Genomic DNA, 24386 nt, shown 5'->3' on the forward strand with positions numbered 1-24386 from the left:
ATTTAATCAATTGCTGAACTGTGTGTTTTTTCCTTTTCTTTATTTAAAAAAAAAGTTTAGTGACAGATTTGCCTTGTGCACGCATTTTAAGATGCCTTTTATAAAGTGAGTGGGTATTTTTGGTGGAATTTGTTTTGAGGTGAGGGGAATTATTTATTAACTCTTATTTTGGGGGGTATTTGTGATTGGGGTATTTTTTTTTTTTTAGATTTTTGTATGAGGAGATAAAGTGTGGTTTTGCATGCGATGGATCACAGCTTGTTTGGCTGCTTGCGTGGCCCTCATGGCCCGCATGGACCTCACGGACCCCCACAGACCCTCCACACAGCCTTCACCCGGCCTTCGCTTTGCACGGATCACCTCCCCTACCCTGAGCTTTCTTCTTCGTCCTCGTGTATCGTAAGCAGTTACCCTGGTCAGGATGGACTCTTCGGGGCTCACGGTCACCAGCGTGGACCCCCAATCACCCAGCAGCATCACCCTCCCCCGCAGCCCCAGAGCGGCTGGCACCTCCCTCAGATGCCCAGTGCATCCTCAGTCAGTGCCCGGCTGGGGCTAGGCCTGGTGGCCCCTGACTCAGGCTCCTCAGACATCACCCCTGGAGGACCCAGCCTATGCGCCAGCACACCCAGCCTGGCCGGAGCTGGACCCCCAGGAGCCCCTTGCCTGCCCACCTCAGATTTCAGCCACCAGACACTATCTCCAGCTGAGGCAGAAAAGAGAAACGGCAAGCGGAGGAGTGACAGCTCTGGTAAGAGTTAAAGCTGATAACCTGATTTTAACGGATGCATGCGTTTGTAGACGTTAGGAAACACCTGGTAAAATGACGCTTTTTATTTCATAAATGGATTACTTCGATGTTGTCTCTCACATTTTAATGCACAATTATTTTAACTGTTGAACTGGACATGTACTGGAAAAATTAAATATAAAATCTAGCAATTTCATGGCACATTTTATATTTAAAATTTTCAAATATGTTACACACACAAAATAAATAGAAGAACACAAATTACAGAACACAGTGTAGAAGACCAAGCCACTTCAGCAAACATTTTCTACCAAACGGTTTTGTTTGTTTACAAAATATAACATTACAATACTATGGGCTGGATTAAAGGGCAGACTTTTTTCCTAGTGTCCGAATAAACTGCTGTAATTTGCTAGTTCATTGTAGGTATAGTTTTAATCCTGGGCTGATTATATTCTGGTAGTAGTTTTTCACATTGTTTGACAAACAGTGTACTTTTTTTTTTTCGTTTACTGGGTACTTACCAACTTTATTTATTTTCCAAACTAGGCTGTCCATCATAAAAAGAAACTCGGAGAAGTGTAAACATCAGGGAGTGTTACTTTTCCATTCAGTGTTAAACAGCAAAAGTACATTTGCTCTGGCTGCAGTGTTTTTGAGTCTGGGTTGTAGTAGCGTTTTTGGAAAATTAGTCTCCCACTGCTCGGAAATGTGGAGCAGTGTTTGTGCACGAGAGACTTTTGTAGGTGTTGGCTGACACGCACAGCAGCAATTATTTTGACTAGAGCTGGGAGCAAAGGCTAGACTATAACTCTGTGTGGGCATCAACTCTTCGCATGTTTCACTTTACAAACCATCTGTTTCATCTCTGTTCTGTTAGAGAGCAGAAAATTAGGCTTACAGTAAAAAAATCTCTGTAAAGCAGCATAAAACACAACACCACACCCGTTTACACACCTACACCGACAATGAGAGAAAACACTATGTTAGTTTTCGGGAAGAGTACATTGAAGTATATCGTCGCTGTCCAATTAAAAAAAACATGTATCTCCATTTTTGTGGGTTTTTACTCTACTACATCATTTGAACACAGCAGATGTCCTTCACATTGTGTCATTTCAGGATGAATGGACCAATAGAAATGCTCCAATATGACTGATCTTATAAAAAATATTTTTAAATTGACTTCCATGGAAATGTAAGACCTTTTTTTATTGGACAGCGTAGATAAGTGGAGCGGGTTAAACAGCAGAATGGTGTCTCTAGACAAGGAACAGAAGTATTTGCTCTAATGGGCTTTGGCACCTTATGATTTTATAATTCTCTATTTCTAAAATTTTAAATCTATTTTGGCAAATGTTTAGATGTGTGGATTTCCTTCTAATATATTTTTATTGTATTTTTAATAGGATTGTATATATATATTTTGTCCTTCAGTCTCCACCTCATACGGTCATGTGCTTAAGCTTAGAAAAGTTTGATAGAATGACATTTTTGGCTGATTTTCTAATTGATAAACTTCAGCTCCTCTTCTATATAAAAATATTCAGTTTTGGAAATCTTTCTTCAAACATTAATGCACAGTTTCTATTTATTCGATTTTTTTCAGAGCACAAAATGCAAAACGTAACCCATAATTGTGCATTAAAATATTCATATGTGTGTTCTCAGAGGATGTGTATTTATTAACGTAATATTCAGAAAATCAATACAATGTGTCACGTGACCAGGAGCACATTTCAACACGACATTCATCCATAATACGACTGTAAATGCACCAACTCGGTTTTCATTTTTTAGATATTTAATATTGGCTTGTATAAACCATTGTTTTTGACAATCTGTAGTGTCATTATCCTTGTTTCCTCATTTGAAATTGCACCAGTGTGGGCACGCTAGCTTTGGTCTTTCTCTCTCTGCCCGTTGGTCAAGCAGGTTTGCAAATGTGTTCAGCTCATCAGGGAAAACGTTAAAGTCACTCAGTGAGAGCGGGATTGTTTTCTCCGAGTGGAGTGTGCACGTAGAGGCTGATTTTTGGTGTTTGTGGAGCTTGGCCGCTTAGGCCTCTGTCGGTTTAACGGGCCGTGGAGCACATAAACTAACAGCAGACAAGAGGACAGCACTCCAGAGCTGAGTGAGATTTCCCTCCACGATCACTGCCCCGCTCTACTAAGTGTCAGTGTGGAGCACAGCACTGAGGAATTACAGCTGACAAATGAGCTGCTCACAGTATTTCCATTAACTCTGCTGAGTGGGCTGGTGTAGAAAGCTACAGAAAGCAGAGAGTAGATTATGAATTATAATACGGAATGGCTGTTTTCTTTACACCTCCCACCACACAGTCCACAGATATGGATTCAGCAAAATAAAAACCTATTTCCAGATCCCCAGTATATGAATGTGATTACAAAAACAAGAGTAAAAACGATTATTGTATGGACTGGGTCTAAACTAGGCACACACACTTATACCCTCTCTCTAATTATGGTGCTGATGGAGCTCTGCTTGCTCAGCTGATGCAGCAGGCTATTTAAACAGAGCTGCTGATTGATCCTGTGGGGAGGATGACGATGATGATGATGATGATGATGATTCTTGTTGTACAGCAGCTCCGTTTGGGAATAGTTAAGATTACAACACAGTCCAACACAGCAGGAAAACCTCCAATCCGTGCTGCACTTCATCTCTCCACAACCTCAGAGGGGCACAGACACTGTTCTTCAGTCTGATGCAATACAAACACACAGCAATGAATAAAACTGACGAACAAACACGTCCTTTCTGTAGGGAACAAGTATTATATAAAAACTGGGCCATATATTTAGCACGGATTATTTATTATTTTCCCCCAATGTTAAATTTAGTGGATAAACAGTAGCTGCACATTCAAAAGTAAAAAAAAAAAAAGGATTTTGTTTAATTTTACGAAGGATGTGATTTTATTTTCGCATTAATATTAACAAAACATGTCAAATGACTCATCAGATGGACATGCACACATGAGTTTGTACTTTCTCGCAGCCAGTCTGAAGTTTAGGGTGTTGTAGTTTAAACTGAACAAAGTAACAAATAACACATATTTAACACATAGTCAATATTTCATCTAAGACATTGACTGTATTAGTCTTATCTCTCATCAATAAAATCACAGCTAAAATGTCACAGACAATGTGTAAAAGACTCATATGTTATTTAAAGATATGACAGAGTCTTATTTTTAACTCAGAGAATCAAAATGCAAAGCAATTATGCCACACTGTGACTGGAGAACAAATAAAGCACACTTCAAGGGGTTTTATTTATTTGAGTGTATTATTAGAGCAGATTAAGTATTTGGTTTCACCAGAACATCTGGAGATACAGCCCCGCACGTGAGAAGCGCAATTCTTTAATAAATCGTCTTCAAAGCACACGCTGGTTCGTGGCAAATTAAAACAAGTTAAAACTTCTCCTGGTGCCTGAAATCAACAGTGTTGCCTCATGATGTAATAACGTCACAATAATCTACTGAAATGTAGAAATCAGCTACAGACACACGAAGGCTAAGTGTGGCACAACTTTCCAGAGCTACTCTTATTTTTCTGAAGTGAGATGAAAGTGAAGGCGCAGGCCTAATTGCTGCGGTGTAGCCGCTGTGTCGTAAAGCTGAGAAAAAGTCATTTTAACTTGTGGCAGTGCTGTTCGCAAACAGCTGCTCGTGTTAGTCTTTCTTCTTCCACAATGGCTGTGTTTGACCCACAGTAACCGTGCCTCTCACTGCCTACTTCAATCAGAGCAAAACACAGCCAGACACAGCATCCAGAAACGGCCCGCTACAATTACAGAGCGCTACTACCAGGCAAGGTCAGGGGGAAACGTGACTGGAGAAATGGACCATGCAGTGTACAGACCAGGGCAGAAATCAAAGATCGTCATTTCACTCAAAAACTGCAGCTGAAAGTACACCTTAAGCACATTTTCTTCAGTTCCGTAATGTCTGGCTTTTTTCTTTTAGTCCTTGTCGTCAGGAATTCTTTAAAACCAATTCCCTATGTGTGGCACACTGGTTTACAGTGATGCCCACCTCATGGCGGACTAAGGATTAATACCTAGATCAGGCAGGAACACCATGCCACCGATAAAGGTCCTAGGACAAGATGTCTGACACTGTATCGGCTTGTCTCTATGACATTGTTAAAAACTGAAGTCTGAGAAATATTCTTTTAGGGAAGCACTATACAAATGTCAAAAAGTAAACTTTGTTTTGCATTTCTGGAAAATGTACACATCACAACCACACAGCTATGTGAATATGAAGTGCTTCTGACACCTAAATTGTGTCTTTCTGAAATCCTTTCCTTTTGGAAATGTCTGTGCTTTGAAATAGCAGAGTCGTTCCCATGGCTTGTGGATGGGGCCTCGTTAAAGTGGGCTCTATTTACAGCTGGGTTTAGGATTGCCAGTTGGATTAGCACAGACTCTACAGCCACACATGAATCAGAGAACGGAGGTTTCCTTGCCTTGATGTGCAATTTGCCACTGAGGCATGGCCTTAAAAAACATACCACAAGATCTAGTCATGAGAAGGGTGCGCATTGCTCTTTCTCTTTCAATAAAAAAAAGAAAAGATGATTAAGAATGGATTTTCTTTCTCATTTTGTCAAAACAAGACTTTCAGTTTTCTCTTTTGCTTTCACAGTCCACTCATTTGACTCAGAGACAAGCTCAAAATTCAGACAGTAGGATCATATGTGCTGTATCTCTCTATGTGTGAGCGCTGTGCCATGCACAGAATAACTAAGAAACATGTAACGAGAGAGAGAGAGAGAAAGGAGATTTAGAAAAAGAAGCAAAGAATAACAGATAGAGGGATGAGACAGAGCAGACAGAGGAAGAGAGAGAACTAGAGAGGGAGGGATGAAAAGAAAGAGTAAGGGTGTATAGAGGAGAATTAGAAATATAAGAAAACATAGGAGAGAAGTTGAAACAAAAAAAAAAGTGAGAGACTGTGAAATGGAGAGAGATATAGTGTGAGCCGTGAGTGAAAGAGAGAAAGAGAAAATGAGGGGAGTGTGGGGTGGGGTGGGGTGCGGGGGGAGAGTTTATAACACCACTGACTCTAATAGGAGTGAAAATACTGACTGGGTGAGTTGGCAGTTTGCGAGTCACAGGGAATACGCTTGTAAACTGTTGAGGTAAATAAAATGAAACATATTTTTACACATTCTCCAGAGCTGTTTTCTTCCATATTAAAACTACAAGGGCAACAGATTCCATTAACTGTAAGGCAAATTAACTCCACACTGGAAAATGCTTTGTTGAGAGCCAGCCCATTGTGAGAGTGCAGTGACCAGCAGCAGGAGAATGACCCCTTACTCCTGGACACGCCAATATACAGCTGGCATCAGCAAAGCCAAAATCATAAAAGAGTCCAATATTTGCCCTACTTTTATTTTCCGTTCTTTTATTAATAAACTTTTTATGTGTCAAACTCTCACTCTTTTTATATCACTTTTTATTTCAGCTTCAATGGTTAAATAATATCTTGTGGATTCAAATGTGAAAAATAATTTGGATTCATTTACAGATATTGCTCTGCTGTGTACAGGTCAAAATAAGAGAAAATACAACCCCTGCTTTTGTATCCTCTTAGTGCCAACATATAAAGAAAAGCAACACCATAAAACATATTTTATTTGCCTTTCTTTTGTACTTTTTGTTCATAGGGTCTTTGTGTAAAAGGCATTCCGCTTTTACACTGGCTTCAGAAATTTTCATTTCATAATGTTCTCTGACAGACATCGTTGCTCACTGATTATATTTAGTTTATTTATTTATTTCTTTTGTAAAACTGTCAATACCTTTGTAAAATATCAGTTTGTTTAAAAAGTTGCTTAAAATCTTGTAGGAAAATGTTAAATGTGTTTAAGAGAGATGACAGATAATAAAAAAAGACTGAAATCTTTAACTTCTTTAATTTCATTTATATGAGATTTTCTATGTTGAATAGAAACTCTCTCTCTTTTTATCTCCCTTTTAGAACATACACATGTCAGACGAGTTATGTTACACTGGCTTGTAAATTAAAAAAAGCTATCATTTCAAATCATTCAGAAACGCTGCTCTTTTTAAATCAAAATATAAGACACTACTTTCCTTCTTTTCTCAAACCAGAGTCCCAGGATGGGAATTACAAATCTGACGCCAATAGCAAGCCCCGGAAAGAGAGGACAGCGTTCACCAAGGAGCAGATCCGTGAACTGGAGGCTGAGTTCGCCCATCACAACTACCTGACCAGACTGAGGCGTTATGAAATAGCAGTAAACCTGGATCTCACGGAAAGGCAGGTACGACCACTCCATGCAACTTCATACCTGACCATCCATCATTATGTCTAAAACCACTGAGATTTTTTTCTTTTATGATTCAGTCTGTGGGCTGCTATGGCGATGTAGAGGGACTATCATATTCCAGATGTTTCTACATGCTCCCTCAGTCAGGCCTTAGAGAAGAAATGGAGACAGGCAAAGCATATGCTGTCCAGCTAGACACTTCCTCTACAATCTTACAAATTGGTCTCAGCGTAGGAAGGCCGTTCATGAAGCCACATGTGAAATAAATAACCGTGGACACTTTATTCAGTAAGAAAGGAACAGGATGCCGTAACCATCTGATGTTTCTATAGAAATCTATTGTAATATATTTTATATTAATGAATAATCCTTAAATATTCAAACAAACATTTCATAATTGCGAATACATACAATTCTTAAAGAGAAAACCTCTCCTTGAACAACCTGCTTCCAGAATTATAAATCTAGGCCAATTCAATCTCATTTACAGCAAATACTACAGCTAGGGTGTTATGACTAGGGTTGTTTAAAATGAATATCACATGTAGGAGATAATTCATATAAAACAACGACCTTTTACAGTACTAAAACTTGTACTTGGATACCAAAGGCAAGTGTAGTATTAATTCCCATTACTGTACACTATAACACTAAAACACTACTGTTACAACCCTGTCTATGGGATGGAGACCTAATGGGAAAATGTGGGAAACTGTACAAGAAACAAACAACACTAAGCTCTGTTTACTTTCATAGATTTGGGCACATAAAAAAACAAAACAAAGGAAAATTGTCATACGTAACACACGCTAAATACACAGACACAGAGCAAAAAAAACCCAGCATAAGCAAAATATCAGCCACTTTCTACAAGAGGTAAAGTTATGGTTAGAACAAAGACTTCTAAAACTAATAAAGTCAAAAAACACACATATACACATTCACACACACACCTCAAAAAACAAAAGAAAGATAGAAAGATAGATATATAGATAGATAGATAGATAAATCAAAGTTTATTTGTCACATACATAGTTATACATGGTACAACTTACAGTGAAATGCTTTGACGACTGTCCGACATGTTTAACAAAATACAAGCTTAGTAAAAAGGAAATAGAAAATAGGGATTAGAAATAGAATAAAATACAATAAAATTAAATAATCTTAGAATAGCGCTTAGAATATTTGTTTATACTTTAAATATATAAAAGCTGCATGTTACTGAATATATGTTTTTTTTCCAGAACCAGACTGTAATTCAGCGTACTCAGGGTTCAAAGTAGAATTTAGCCTTTTTTGTATTACCATAGGACTGAAAAAAGCTTTGACTTATATCCTTTAAACAACAACAGCAGGCCTCCACATGTAATAAAGCTTCAAATGCCAACTCACAGAGCAGGTTTGACATGTAAAGTCTCAGATTTGGAGACTTTTTTCTGGGGTCACATTCTGTCAGCATAACATTAACCTTGCCACACGACGGAGTAAGTGAACCCCTTCTTGCTATGTGATCCCTGTGTGAATCAGCTCCCAGTGAACGAGGCCATGTAACCTCTGGGGAATTACGACTTTACTGGGGCCACCAACACTGAAGCTACTAATAACATCATAATAATTACAGGAACAATAATACCTTGTACTAGTCATAATAACATCGTAAGCCTAATTATAATAACAAGCTTTCTGGCTCGCTCTGATGATCTTTTGAGGAACCAACTGCTTATTGACCCACTGAGAGGACATTATAAGTACTCTTAACTTGTCAGGAGTGACGTGGAGGACTCTCCATGCTGTGGGCATAACTGCAGAGCTTGCAGATGTATTTTAAGGTCAGTCTCCTTACCGTGCTGACAGCAAGGGCCCCAGGTGGCAAATCATATGACAATATTCAAGTCAACAAAATACTTTTAAACACAATTAACTCCAATCTAACTTTAAATCATTCTTTTAGAGCTTGAAATGTTTAATCAGAACAACTGTCTTGTTGTGTCTATTAACTCTGCCTTCAGACAATACATGCCCCTGAGGAGACATATCAAAAGCAAGGCATCAACAATAAACAAATCAAGAAGAGTTAAGGCAGTTACTGTTAAGTTTTTAATCACTGAGTAAGCACTGCTCTCATTTATGCTTTGGATGACGTCTCAGTGTTTCATATTGACTGACTGCGCTGCATGCACAAGCGCAGGACCAAACACTAACATTTGTACTGTTAGCTGACTTCCGCATCACATGATCCCCATCTGCATCACAGCCCACCAAAAATAAATTTTAAAGGAGGGGATTTCGTCCCCCCACTCACTGACGCTCATGGTCATCGAAGCCTCGCTCACGCTGCGGTGACCATTTAAGAAACAGCTTCATCATCATTCTGGGAAACGTAAATACTGGCCCGGCTTGACGAGTAAGGAGATGTGTTTGATATCACGGAACAGATGTGCTCTGTCAGTTTATTATTGCTAATATAGAAACACCTATATTAGACCATCTACTGTTACTATGTTATGCTAATTTTATCAAATACCTTTAACAGATAACAGATCCAGACTTTGCATATCACTGCATACAAGCACTGCACTCATTTGATCACGTCATATAAGCATCTGTTCACTCATCAAGGGATATTAGCTTACTTGAGGTTGGTGAGTCATGCACATCGCGTGTATGGCTCAAATGCTAACACTGCCAAAAGTAAAGCCAACAGTGTACAGTTATGGTGTAGTGCACTGGACAACCTTTACCCTCAGCAGACAGTTCATGTGTTGTGTACTATCATGGCAGGTAACTGCACTTTGCCACTCTTTTTTCCCCCACTCTCCAGGTGAAAGTGTGGTTCCAAAACAGACGGATGAAGTGGAAGAGAGTCAAGGGTGGACAGCAGGGGGCAGTAGCAAGGGAGAAAGAACTGGTCAACGTGAAAAAAGGGACCTTGCTGCCTTCGGAGTTTTCAGGCATTGTTGGACTACACCACACTGTGGATTCTTTGGTTAACGAGGACAGTCATGATAGTGACCAGAGCTCTGAGCATGCTCAGTTATGATAGAGAATACAAAGTTGCCAGTGGGATGTTGATCTGGGGTTATGACGTGTTCGAGGTTCACAGCGGTCAAGGCTGTTCCTTATAAATGAGGGCCTGATAAAACGTCAGCAGCAAAACAAGCCACACCTGCCGATGGAAGACTCCGCCCACTTGTCCTCTCTCAGGAACATCCCTAACAGGACTGCTGGTAGCCGATTAGCTGAATGACAAATGAACATATACAAGCCCACGTACACAGAGTGATGTGCCATATCCTATGATGATGCAAAACATGCTTTATGCTTATGACAGGTCTGTGCCTTTACCTTTGACGTAAAGTCTCTTAGTGTCAGATTTCCTTGCCATAAATTAACAGTAAGAAATATTTTATGAGACAAAAAGTGAGAGAGTGGGCATTATACAGTGCATGTGTGTGCTAATATATTACACTCTCATAGGGCTTAAAGTAATTCACAGAAAAATCAGACCCTGTTTACTTACCTCAAACATATTGCTGTTTGGAATCCAACTCGGTCAGATCCCTGCTCTGTTTATTCTGAAACAGAACATAAAATGCATGAAGCTTCATTTGCAAAGTGACTTCAAATAATTTGCTTCAGAGTTCTCACTCACCGTATGTTTTTTTGTTTTTGTGTATTGCTTTTTGAAAGGCTAGTCATTTTTTGAACATAACTTTAACTCACACTTTAGCTGTTTCAAAACTGAAACCAAATAAATAAATACATTCTGCTGGATATTTGTTGACAGATGTTTAACTATAATATAGTTAAACATGGATCGGTATCACTGCATGCAAATGTTCTCTGTAAAAACCAATAAAAGTTCTGCATAAAAAAGGTTTATACATTACCTAGTCACTATAGTAGGTAACAATAGTACGAAACTTCAACAATAATAGTATAGTTCATGAATATCAAACATAAAAAACTCAATTATAACATTTCTACTTAATATTGAGCCATGTTTTGACTGATTAACTAGTTTTTTTGACTTGGAAATGTACAATTATACCACAATGCTAATGAAGCAAGTTATAATATTAACCTAGAATATTCACTACATAAAGAAAGCAAGCTTCACAGTAAACATGCTTTGGTTAATGTACTATGTTTGTGGGAAGTGGAAACTCGGTAAATCTTTCTGTGAATCCCTTTTTTTAAAGTGAATTGGGAAATCTAGCCTTGTTAAAATGTTACATATAATTTGGCTGAAAAGTTGAACATTCCATAAAATGAAAATGTGCTTTTCATTGCAACATTAGGAAAAGGCCAAGCCTGTGTTCTGGTTTGCAATTTTAAATTGTGCCTTCATTGGTCTTTACTGTATATTGTCAAACTCTCAGTGTAAACAAGTCTACGACAAAATCAAACTTGCAGGATTAACAAAAGGTTTTGCATTTGTGTAAATATAAGTATCAGTATTTTCTTACCACCCACCAGAGACAGTCTTATACAGAATATACTGCATTCATCTTAAATAAATTTGTCTTATTTTGCTGGCTTTATTTCATTTGTACACTATATTTCACTGCACACTGAGTATAAACATGAGATGTTAATGTTAATGTGAGCTTAATTTTAATTTTAAATGGAGTTCAGACTGCTTTGCCTGCTCCTGTCTGTGACTTATCATGGGTAATATATGCCAAGGCTGAGAGTGTGGCTAACATGAATAAATCATTGAGGAAGGAATAGTGGGTTAGCATCAGAGAGAACGCTAACCTCAGATTCTCCTCTAGGCTGGGTCAGGACTTCTTGCAGGACCTAGAGGAGGGGAGTGCAAATGGATCACATTCTATTACAAAAGTCTCTTTGAAATGTTGTTATAGTATACACCTCCTGTCACCACAGTGTGAGCACGCATCCTAATCGGTAAAAAAATATTAATAAGTAAACACAGGTTTGCCCTGAAGCAGATTTTTCAGAGTCCCTATCAAAAGGACCACATGAGACGTTATGTTATTCTCAATTAGTGAGATGGAAAAAAATAAATAGCAAGGAACATGGGAAGAGTTTGTTGCGCAAAATAATAATTTAGCCGGCAAGTTTAATTGATGCCCTCTTACTAGCACACCTGGTGTTAGCACTTCATTTTGTGAAAACAATCTTTTTCTTTTGCAAAAGGCTTTAGGTTACTATTGAAAAGTAGTCTTTGTGAGAAAGATATACTTGCAGAGTATTTGGGAATGGGGCAGCAGAACTCTAATAGACTTGGGCCAGAGGATCTTAATGCAAAAGCTGACTTAACAGCTGTACAACACTATGACAACAAGTAATGTAAATATTTTCATTTTGTTTCATTTTATTCTTTTAAGTGAAGTCCTATTCAGAGACGTGCTGGTGTGTGAACTTTATGACATGGTCTTAGTCACTTTACAGTAACTGGGTTTGTTTTATTTTGAAGCAGCATTTCTTCAGCAGGAAGTGCAATATTGCTTTTAAAATGATCTCAGCCAAAGTATTGTCAAATATATTTGTATAGTGCTTTTTACAACCGGATGGTGTCTCAAAACACTCTACAAACATTGAATTCAAAGAAAAATGAAACGAATTTCCCTAGATGAGCAAAGACAACGGTCACAGTTACAAGGAAATACACCCTTGAAGCTGCAGGAAGACACCTTCCAACGAATCTAAGACCCACGAGGGGGGCCAACATCCACTGCTCAAGCAAATTATACAAACTGAGTTTAATTTAAATCTGCAGGTAGAAGCAGCCTTGGAGACTGTATGTGAGAGGTGTCATAGGTGTGAAGACTGCTTCAAACTGTGCTGAGATGCTGCTTCAAAGCTGTGACAATGGTATTACAGTAACCACTTTAACAAATGATTAGACACAGTACACACATCTGTTAATGACACAAAGCAAGAAGTCACCTACAGTCCAAATTCTGAGATTCACCTGCTGTTTAGCCATTTAAAGTTATGTGGTTACTAATCGCATGCTGAGGACAAAAAAATGCTCTTAAATACATTAGGTATCGTTATCAAATGTGCTTAATATCAGAACAGGGGAGTTATGCGAGTATCAAATGATTATTCCTTGGGAACCAACATTTGTATGCTTGTTTTAGATTTTAGATACATGTTTAGAAAGGTTTAATCTGTAGTCTTGTTACATAGTCTTATTCCTATTGTAACCCCCCCCCCCCCACACACACGCACACACAACAACAACAACTAGTTAGTAAGTGCATAAGTTGTTATTTCACAGTTGTGAATCAATATTGAAGAAAATCATCATTCTGTGAAATAATTAATGCAACATAAGTTTGAAAATAAGGAGAAAGAAATTGAAGGCATGAGTTTAAGATACTAATCAATATTTCTATATATTATGTCAGACGTTATTATAAAATATTTACATTTTAATATTAGATGACATCGTAGATGAAAAACTAATTTGATAATAAGTTAGAAATAAATAAAGAAATTAATGTAAAAATCTAGGCTACTGCTTCCACAATTGTCTTTCCTCTCTAGACCCTCTATGTGGCTTTTTGTTTTTAGATCAGTGCTGATAATTAGTTATCAATCTGTATTGAACGTCAAGTCTAAATTACAGTGTGTGTGTGTGTGTATATATACCTGCTTACTGGGTAGAGGGTTAGACTCTTAAGAGCTGCGTCATGCAGGCCATCCCACAGAGCCACTGGCAACATGGTAAACATTCACCATGAGTACAAAAGTCAGCAGACTACACAGTGTGTAGAGAGAACATGCGAATAGAGCTCACTGCACAACAACAGTTGAAAGTGCGCTGTGGGAGCTTTTCAGTAAAAACACAACCTAACAACGCAACAACATGGCTCAGGCGGAAACCAGCAGCGATGTCACTTTTTCCCAGTGCACGCGCATGCTGTTTTACCTGATGACGCCGAATGAATCTTCCTTTTCTGACGTGAACGAGGTGCCCAACTATGTTAACAAGGTAAGTTCAGCTTTTAAGGATCGAGACGAATTACAACGCGGTGCTTGTTCTCTCAGTGTTACCGCCATAAAATAATATATACATGGGACAGTGGCAGGGTGCTTGGTGTTCCCATAAAACTGGCACGGTCTCTACACTTTCTTTACTGTACTGAGGTCTCTCTGTAGGAAGCTTTGACCTGTTTGTTGTACAATCCCTAAAGAGAAAGAAAGGCACTTCTCTGTTTATTTCTGGAACTATAGGAGTAGGAAGTACTTTACCAAACGCCAGCACATCTCAGAGTGTGGGGCGTGTTTCAAACCGACTCTACTGTGCTCAGTGAACTACTGTAGGGAGCTAAAGTGAGTGAACTTCCTAGATTCGTACACACCCCTTCGGAAACCCGTGGCGTCACACACAAACAAACCCCACGCTGTCCTACGGGAGCACTGTAGGGCGCTACTCAGCCCAGACGTTTTGGACAGCCTTGAATGTGGGAGTTAATCGTCTGGTTAAGTGAGGAAAAGCTCACACTCGCCTGAAACATAGAGCTTATGAACACCTCTCATAGACAGCTCAGATCTCTTTACCTGAGATATCCTGTGTTGTGAGCAACCAAACATATTATATCACTTTGGAGCTTTTAGTAGATTCATCATTTTATATAGAGCACTGGTAGGACTGAACAGAAAGGAGGAGCTGGGGTGAATAACAGTTTTCCAGACAGTCTGTAGTACTCAAATCTTTTTTTCTGAGTAGAACCTCTTTCAGTTTCCTATTTCAGCATTTTAAATGTTGAAATTGAGAGCTGTTTGGGAACCGAGAAGACCGGTGTCTGTGTTTTTGAATGTGAGCTGTTTTCAGAGTCTTGCTTATTATTTAATTTTCGCTGCTTAAAAGCTAGGGGTCTTCATTTTAGTGTTTTTCATTTCATAATGCACCATTTGTTATGTCCCGGACTCTTTTTCTATGGAGCCATTGATTATCCATCCATTATCTGTAACCGCTTATCCAATTCAGCCTACCTGGAATCATTGGGTGCAAAGCGGGAAAACACCCGGGAGGGAGCGCCAGTCCACACATTCACTCACACACTCACACCTACGGTCACTTTTTGAGTCGCCAATCAACCTACTAACGTGTGTTTTTGGACTGTGGGAGGAAACCGGAGCACCCAGAGGAAACTCACGCAGACACAGGGAGAACACACCACACTCCTCACAGACAGTTACCCGGAGGAAACCCACGCGGACACAGGAAGAACACACCACACTCCTCACAGACAGTCACCCGGAGGGGGAATCGAACCCACAACCTCCAGGTCCCTGGAGCGCCACCGTGCTGCCCTCCATTGATTATTATTGTTTTAATGTGCCTTGTTTTATTAAAATAAACAAGGCCTTCCCTGAAAAAGATGTTGCTCCACAATGTATCATTCAGCATTAATGGTGCCTTCACAGATGTCACAGATGCTATGTGCACTAATGCAGCCCAACACCATCATGGACGCTGGCTTTTGAAATGATAACAAGCCTGATAGTCCCTCTCTTCTTTGGTGTGGAGGATGAGAGCATCCATGATTTCCAAAATGAACCTCAGGTGAATCTTTGATTTGTCAAACCACAGTTCACTTTTCCACTTTTATAATATAAAAAATATTTATAATATAATATTAATTTTATATTATATTATATTACTATGTGGTATATTTAATCAATTTTTGTCTGTTCCAACTTCTTGGGCACATCAGAGACAAATTATTGTGATGAATTATATTTCTTGTGGAAGTATCTGGATACTGTGTTTATGCCCCATCACCCACCTTTAGATTTAGCTCATTTTGTTGGTTGTCATCTAGAAAAAAATCTCTATTATCCCGCTAAGCTATAGACCACATGCTCGTTGATCAAATGTCTGCGCATGTAACATGGCTGCTGTTTTTATTATATTTTAATAATTTCTTTATACGTTTGCACTGCACCTGCACACTGGGAGAAAGTAATGAAATCAGGTCTCAGACGTTCACTTCAGGACTTTAATCGTACATATTATTTTTCTAAATTCAAACACTACACAAATCATTTATAAGAAATGCAGCAGTCTCCTGGGGCACATGCAGTAGAAAAAGTCCAAAATGAATTCTTTCCCCTGAGAAATAATTGCTGGCTGAGTAGACCTGTTGTAAATCACTATGTTGCATCTGGAAAACCTAAATAAATGTTTGAATTTGAATCATTTTTTTATACTTCTAGGACATGAACTAAGGACTTAAGTGCTCCACGGCTTAGGTGATGTTTGGAGAAATAAAACCCAGCACTAGACTGTCCATAAAGACTGTGCTAACTGGGAGAACAACTGTAATGAAAAATAATTTGGGGAAAATTACGAAAGAAATATCTGAAAGAAACATTGGAATAGACCCAGACCTATAAGTTACAGTTGGGGACTTGAGACTGAAGGGTCACTGTCATTGATCTCCTTAACTGGCAGGAAAATTGAGGCTGAGGAAGTGAAGGAACAGCGTTGATTCCTCCCTCAACATCCACAGCTGAGGTGCCTTGAGAAATCTGCTGAACCGTTCATATACGCTGCTGAAATTAACTTTCACTTAACATATATTTATTAAACTTACAAATGTATAGTCATTGCCAAATAAAATAAAAAGTTCAAATACAGGAAAGTGTGCTTTCAGTTATTTTATTCAGAAATTCATGTAATTTTTGGCGGCATGGTGGTGCAGCATGTAGTGTCGCAGTCACACAGCTCCAGGGACCTGGAGGTTGAGGGTACGAATCCCGCTCCGGGTGACTGTCTGTGAGGAGTGTGGTGTGTTCTCCCTGTGTCTGCGTGGGTTTCCTCCGGGTGACTGTCTGTGAGGAGTGTGGTGTGTTCTCCTTGTGTCTGCGTGGGTTTCCTCCGGGTGACAGTCTGTGAAGAGTGTGGTGTGTTCTCCCTGTGTCTGCGTGGGTTTCCTCCGGGTGACTGTCTTTGAGGAGTGTGGTGTGTTCTCCCCGTGTCTGTGTGGGTTTCCTCCGGGTGACTGTCTGTGAGGAGTGTGGTGTGTTCTCCTTGTGTCTGCGTGGGTTTCCTCCGGGTGACTGTCTTTGAGGAGTGTGGTGTGTTCTCCCCGTGTCTGTGTGGGTTTCCTCCGGGTGACAGTCTGTGAGAAGTGTGGTGTGTTCTCCCTGTGTCTGCGTGGGTTTCCTCCGGGTGCTCCCGTTTCCTCCCACACTCCAAAAGCACACGTTGGTAGGTGGATTGGAGACTCAAAAGTGTCCGTAGTTGTGAGTGTGTGTGTTGCCTTGTGAAGGACTGGCGTCCCCTCCAGGGTGTATTCCCGCCTTGCACCCAATGATTCCAGGTAGGAACCCACTGCGACCCTGAACTGGATAAGCAGTTACAGATAATGAATGAATTAATGTCATTTTGCATGTGTTATGTTTTTCAAAACTAATAATGACACATGACAATGTTTAGGCTAGAGAAAATTGTTTAGGGATGTTTGATGGTTCTTTTTGCTTGTAGCTGTTTTCAGTCTGAAACTCTAGCTGTTGTGTGAGAGACTGGTCTTAATGCCCAGACTGTAAACTCCTATACCTGTTTTTTTTTTTTTTTTTTTTACACTTTTTTTTTTTAGTTTGGTTGTAACCAAATCAGCACATGTTTGTTATTTGAGGTGAACGACTAAGGTTTAAATTGGCTTGTATAAATACATGAGTAAAGAACAGACAGTTAACCACACAGCAGGACTCCTAATTGTTGTAATTCTGTCACAAACACACAGTCATTTACTAATGTACTGTCTTTCCCGCCCAATGAGTGTGCATGCCAGTATATATGTGTGTGTGTGTGTGTGTGTTACTTTTCATTCCCTTTTAATCTTATCCCTATAAGTTTTTCTCTTTTCTTGTCCTTTATAAATCATGGTCCCAAAACAATTGACGATCAATATTGGTATCGAAACACGAGATTGCATTGAACTCGTCCGTTCCACTCATAAAAACAATGTGTATTAATAGGAAAAGTGAGCTGACCACTAGATTCACTTGAAATCAGTGTGTTTTGATTGAGCCGTGTTTGTATTTTCAGTGCTCAAACCACAGTTATATGAATTTCTCCACAATGTAACCAGAGAGAGGGAGGGAGAGGGAGTGAGTGTGTAAGTAAAAACACTAACATCTGTTTCACAAATGTAATTTTGCTGATGAGATCTGAGTTCACAGGCACAGCTTTCTATAAAACCATTAGGAATCCCTCAACAATTTTCACAAGCCCAAAATATGTTACTGCCTGGATAATAGCTGTTTTCAATTGTCCTTCTTTCTTCTGAAGGAATTATCACACCACCAAAGCAGAATGACATAAAAAAAACTCCTCACAAGAAAGAAAAGAATAACTCACAAAGCTACACTTAAAAAATGAACATGTCAAAAGTTTCCCTAAAGAACTTCAAAACTCCTCAAAATCATCTTGCACCAAATTTGAAATTCAACATTTTCAGCCGATATACTTCTAATGTCTGTATATGTTTAAGTAAAATGTAATTAATGGATGTTTTTTGGGGTTTTATTTTGTAGAGGAAAAACACTATAGATCACTAGGTAGGTTTTTTGTTTTTTTACATTAAAATGAATCATCCTGATGCTTCATGGACCTGTATTAGTTAGAATTGAGCCTCTGCTGTTGCTGCTCCGGGCTCGGCACTGCAGAAACTGCTCTAAGGTTAACTGCAGGTTAACGTTTTTCCTCAGTCTATGTCCTAAATCTCCTGACTCTCTACATGGTGCGCTTGGTATGTTCGGTGTCTAGGCTGGAATTGTAAATTCATGGCTGATTCCCAAAAATATTTTTGTTAGACACTTCATACACTGTGTAGTTGCAGGAGCAGCACTTTAAGCAGCAGAATGGGACATTTTAATGTTTTGGGAACATTTTTAAGGTCACTGAAATATAAAATGTTTGTGGAAATATATATTTTTATCTGATTAAAAAAACATACTGGGTGGGAACCCTAAAGACGGTTAAATAGGTTTTTGACTTTTCTAGAAAACACCCTTATTGATGCAACACTCACATACGGGTGGCATGGTCACACACTCGCATAGTGAGTTTAAACCCTGCCTTGTGTTGCTGTCTGTGAGGTGTTTGGTGTGTTCTCGCTGTATCTGTGTAGGTTTCCTCCCGAGTGCTCTGGCTTCCTTCCACATGTTGTTAGGTGCATTGGCTATTAAATGTGTCCATAGTTGTGAGTGTGTTGTGCCCTGCGTAGGCTCCGGACCCAACAGAATGGGATCTAAATAGAATGAGAGTTACAGGAAATAATTGATTGAATAAAATAACCTTTACTTTATTCAACCTCAATGTGTCTTATATGTTTGCAGTTAAAAAGTGATCTGGTATTAACATAAGGATAAGAGCATTTGTTTTGAAAGTGTAATGTAAATGTGAGAAGACGTCTCTGGACTTTGTGAAGAGGCTGTAGAGTGCTAAGATTACTCAGCACCAGTCAGGAGCCAGATGTGGTTAGGTTTGCGTGTGACGGGGTCCCAAGTGGTATATCCCGCCCTGGGTTGTGCACACACACACACACACACACACACTCACTTTTCCTTCCACCTGTGAGTGTGCATGTGTCTCACATTCCACAGAATGAAGTGGGACCTGACACTTATTGTTGAGTTTTACCAGTTTGGTCTTACAATGGCTACCTTTTCAACTTTATGAAATAAGACTGAGAACATATTTATGTGGTGTTTACACCAGTATCCCAGAATTTTTCAGATTTTTAAGTGTAAGTATTTAATATTTCTCAAGAAAAACAAGTAATTAGTTGTAGTCTCCCCTGCTGATTAGGTTCAAGCTGGATTACTTTTATTAAATATGCTCCACTGGCTGATTTTTACGCAATAAACAAAAGCTGTGTACTTTCCACAGATTATGCCAGATCACTTTCTAAGACACATGTTTATTTTAGCTTTAGGATTGGAGTGGTGGCAGGAGCAAACAAAGTTTACCCTAGTTAATACCAGATAACATTACAATCTTTAACTTGGCAGGCATCACACTGCGCTATGTGAAGTGAATTCAGGATATTTCAAGATATTTAAGATGTTTAATTAGATCATAAACAAAGATGTTATACTTAGTCTGTACTTCTGTCACTTCAGGGAGCTCTGAGTTTGATTCATTACAGAAAGTAAATTATTCTGGATGTATTACGTAAAAGACTTGTTTAAAAAATGAAAATTGCAGATTCATACTACATTTAAATTGCAATATTGTTGGTAATTACTCAGATTACAGCTCCTTTCCAAGTAAAACTAACTCAGTTTGAACAGCACTTAATGTCCCCTGTGGTGTAATTAGAGTAAGACGAGAAAACATAACTACGCCATCCAATCAAAACAAGCTCTTTTGGCATAGCGAAACAAAGCCAAGTGTCCGATCAATGCCATGCAGCATATACATACATTTAACATACATTTATTTATTTTTTCCCAGATTTCTTCATCCCAAAAACAATATCATATTCTAGTTGTCAGTACAGTACTTAGATAATTACCAAACATAGACATGTCTTCTCCTTCTTTGAGCACACTGTGTGTTTACTGTGTTGACTGATAGAAGACCACAGTGAGGAACCGTACAAAACATTTTACAGTTAATTAGAGACTTATTGTTTCTGCTTCTTGTCATCAAGACAATCCGTGCACACAGTCACATATGTGAAGAAGAAATGTGTTGTGCAGTGTGTTATAGAGCAGGAAAATCCAAGTACAACAATTTAGTCTTTGGCTACTGGTCCTGTACTGGTCTTGGGTATTATCCTGACTTCATTATTACATTGAGTTGCACTTTCTCCATTTTAGATTCAAGGGTAATTTTCTGTTTCAAACCATGTCCTCGTGTACACCCAGCTATCCACATCAACATCAAAGAGTCGACATCAGGAAAGTACGTTTAAGCTGATTCTCTGGCCACTTCTGTGTTGTGTAGAGTACTCCTTTCTTCTTTGGTATGGTGTTGTTGGAGGTGTTTGTTGGTTGGCTGAAGACCGGAGACCTGCTCCTCAAAATCAATGACGGAACCACATCTCTTGCATCAGGAATCATATCCAGATTGCCTCAGTGAGTTTGTTTCTCACAGTTTTATACAGAGAATAGGTTTGTTTACATGCATTGTAGAAGGCACACCTAAAATATGAATGCTTAACAGTTATGTATAATTGTTCATTCTTTTATTAATTTGTTAATGGATTCTAAATGTCTGTTAGACTCAAAATTACAGTAATACAGTTTTTATTAACAAGTTAATACTTTGCCCTTTTATTCTCTGTCAGTCTCTTTGTGAGGAGTCTGGAAATGTCCAGCTACATCTATGTTTGGAACAACTATCACATATTAGAGCTGCCCTGGGACTCTGCTTGGACGTGGTGGCTGGCATTTCTTGGCGTGGACTTTGGATACTACTGGGTTCATCGATTCAGCCATGGTATGTCCTTAGTTGCCAAATGTCTGCTTCTAATGGTAACACAACCAAAACATTTTAATGACAATACCAGTTATATAATTGTGCCGATGACCATGCCACCCAGGGAAGGAAGAGGCTGGAGGCAGATGCAGTTTGGTTCTCAGACCTTTAAACAGAAAATAAACAGCCTTTTGGCTCTGCATGGAAAACACAACAGTCACCAAATGAATCTGTCTTCCTGAATTCTCTCTCTCTCTCTTCAGATCACTGCAAGACCTTTATACCTGCCATAAATATAGCTATATGCATATCTGACAGGTGTCACTATTTGAAAGGGCACTTACTGGTAATCTGGGCCAAAATGAATGAGGAAAGTCATGTGACATGCAGCCCTTCCTCAGTTCATGCAACCTTGGCTTGGATACCCCCCAAGGTCAAAGTGACAACCTTCATTCTGGTTTGTTGTATTGCTAAGGAGGTTCCGAAGGGCTATCAATGTGGCTGTAGAGGGCTTACTTCACTTCCTTCAAGAGCTTGTGCCACAATTATATATATATATATGTAGCTGTGTTTATACATGTCGGCTTTGGTTTCTTTAAAACAAACTCAAGGGCCATTAATCGGTTATTGTGGTTCTTTAAGTGTCAGCGTTTTCTTTGAAACCTTATATAGTACACTCTATAGTAGAGTGTGATCACATTAAAGCCATATGTTCTCAATATTGCAGAATGCAGGTGGAAAGAGTTGTGTACTGTAGAGTACAGTAACCCTCAGTTAAATCAGGAATGCTCACTGTGTAAAAACACAAGGGACATTATTGTCATGGAGACATAGGGTGTGCTCAAATCCAGGGAATATATCTGATCATTTAAGGGTGGTAAATTTATACCATTTCATAGTCACAAGTATCTTTCGGGAGACAGAGGATTCAGGCCAACATTGTAAAATAAAATCTTATACTTTTAATATTAATAATGTTAAATTATGCTTCATAATTTATGTTGAAATAAGGAATCTGTTATTGAAATAGCTTGAATATAGTGTGTATGTGATAAATGTGATAAATGTAAATGATGCGGACGTACGGATGTTACGTTAGAAAACAATTGGAGGAATTAAGTTATGTTAAGGAATGCTGATGAGATTAGAAATTCAGCACATGCGTTTTCTAGTGTCACCTTCCAACTCATCCATAAATCTATTTTTAAGTGAACATTTCCTGTACACGTGTGATCTACCGTGAATGCTATGTTTGCCCGGAAATGGCTCTTTCAGACCACATTCAGAACAGACAACAGGCTGTACACTAAAATCCTCGCTGCTGCCCAATATTTCAAAATAGCCACTGGTCCACAGTGCTTTCTGGTTAAATGAAATATAATCAGTGTGTCAAAAGCAACTCCAGTGACCTCATTTCTTACCGCTGTGGTTAATAGAGGTCATTGCACTTTCCTTCTAAGGTTAAGGACATGTTTACCATATGTTACATCTATTCTAGACATTTAGGATTTAATTTTGATAGAGCAACAGGACGTTTGTCAAATTGTGCCTCTGCAGACTTCAGTGAGACAGAGTGGAGTGATGAGGTGCTTGTGGTTGTCATGTTATGTTTTCCATTGTCCAGACCTTGCTCAAGACGTAGGAAATGTCATTTGTGTCAGCGGTCTCCTGCGTCCAATTTGTACTTTATTTTGAAGTTGAAGGAAATTATTTGTTAAACTTTCCTGTTCCATCATTGCTCAGGATGACTTCTGCATATCACAGGGTTATACATAGCTTCCAAAAACAGAAAACCATGGCCTATGCCTTTTCTGACATTAATATTTGTGTAATATCTAAGCGGAGGGCTATAGTAGAGCGTGATCACATTAAAGCCGTATGCTCCCAGTATTGCAGAATGCAGGTGGGAAGCTTTGAGTGTACTGTAGAGTACAGTTATATCAGTAAAAACAAAAGGAACATTATGGTCAAAGGGTGTGTGATCTTAAACAATTGTGAGTCAGGTGGCAAGTTTTTGAAATTTGTTACTGACCTCCAACATTCCTGAATGTAACTCTAACCTCGTAGCCATCTTGCAGTTTCCGAGTTTGAGGCTATTGGCTTCAAACTGGTTTTCATACTCAATTTAGCCTCCATTGGAGCATGGGAATATTTATCTATAATCCTATTTTTTGGGGACGCGTAGGCCATAAATCTTTATTTTGAGCAGTATAAGAAGAAAAAAGGCAGAAATATGGCCACCACAAAACCTTACAGACCCTAATTAGTGCCATTGTAAAATATGAACACTTATTTATTTTTTATGGGCATTTCATATTTCTCTCCCTCATGTAAAACACTTAAAAGACATTGTTATTCATTTCAGGCTGGAACAGAATGAATAAAAGCACTTTCAAGTTACAACTTCTTTTTTCCGATGCCATCCTTATTGAGAAGACATTACTGTAATTTGGGCAGTTGTCTAGATTTATAGTTTGGATTTATAGTTATAATGCTTTAGCCTTTCAGTATGTCTGCAAATAGGCAACTTATCAGCTATGAACAATAGCCCAAAATACAAGATATAAACAGATTGTAGATTAGCTTTACAGATCTGTAGATTCTGTCTTGACATACTGAGAATATTATGTTTCAAACCTATTGATGATTCAAAATGTTGCTATAAAATTTTCTTGGTGGTTGGTTCTTTCTATCCCTTTGAAGAATCTGTTAAGTCAGGGGGTCCTTTTAGCTGGATTATTTTCCAGCTGCAGCCTTTCCTTTCTCTCGTCCACCAGAGCGTAACCGTGCCGTCTTTGCCTCTCACTCCTCGTTATCCTTTGGCTGCACTTAGAGAGATGAGGTTTACGGCTGCTTATGTCTGTTTCTGGACTCTGGGGGA

General features: G+C 38.9%; 2 protein-coding genes and 1 long non-coding RNA gene across 4 annotated transcripts in view; 2 read left to right on the forward strand and 1 right to left on the reverse strand.

Moving 5' to 3' along the window:
- The first annotated feature begins 246 nt into the window (after positions 1-246).
- On the forward strand, positions 247-10126 carry meox2a (mesenchyme homeobox 2a). The gene is made up of 3 exons (XM_066659235.1): positions 247-751; positions 6905-7077; positions 9908-10126. The coding sequence occupies exons 1-3, from the start codon at positions 247-249 to the stop codon at positions 10124-10126; spliced, it is 897 nt and encodes a 298-aa protein (XP_066515332.1).
- On the reverse strand, positions 8163-13829 carry LOC136684794 (uncharacterized). Of its 2 annotated transcripts, XR_010799938.1 has the most exons (4): positions 13714-13829; positions 11848-11889; positions 10607-10661; positions 8163-10325 (listed from the first exon to the last, which is right to left on the reverse strand). It is a non-coding gene; the product is annotated as an uncharacterized lncRNA (long non-coding RNA). The 2 variants fall into 2 exon arrangements; XR_010799896.1 differs by having other exon boundaries at positions 8163-10661.
- agmo (alkylglycerol monooxygenase) overlaps positions 13748-24386 on the forward strand; it is a 42218-nt gene continuing 31579 nt past the window's right edge. The window contains exons 1-3 of the mRNA XM_066659214.1: positions 13748-14056; positions 21032-21162; positions 21375-21526. Coding sequence (XP_066515311.1) covers positions 13931-14056; positions 21032-21162; positions 21375-21526 — 409 coding nt within the window. The 5' untranslated portion in view covers positions 13748-13930. The remainder of the gene's footprint in view (positions 14057-21031; positions 21163-21374; positions 21527-24386) is intronic.

The sequence above is a fragment of the Hoplias malabaricus genome, chromosome 1, assembly GCF_029633855.1.
Source record: "Hoplias malabaricus isolate fHopMal1 chromosome 1, fHopMal1.hap1, whole genome shotgun sequence".
NCBI lineage: Eukaryota > Metazoa > Chordata > Actinopteri > Characiformes > Erythrinidae > Hoplias > Hoplias malabaricus.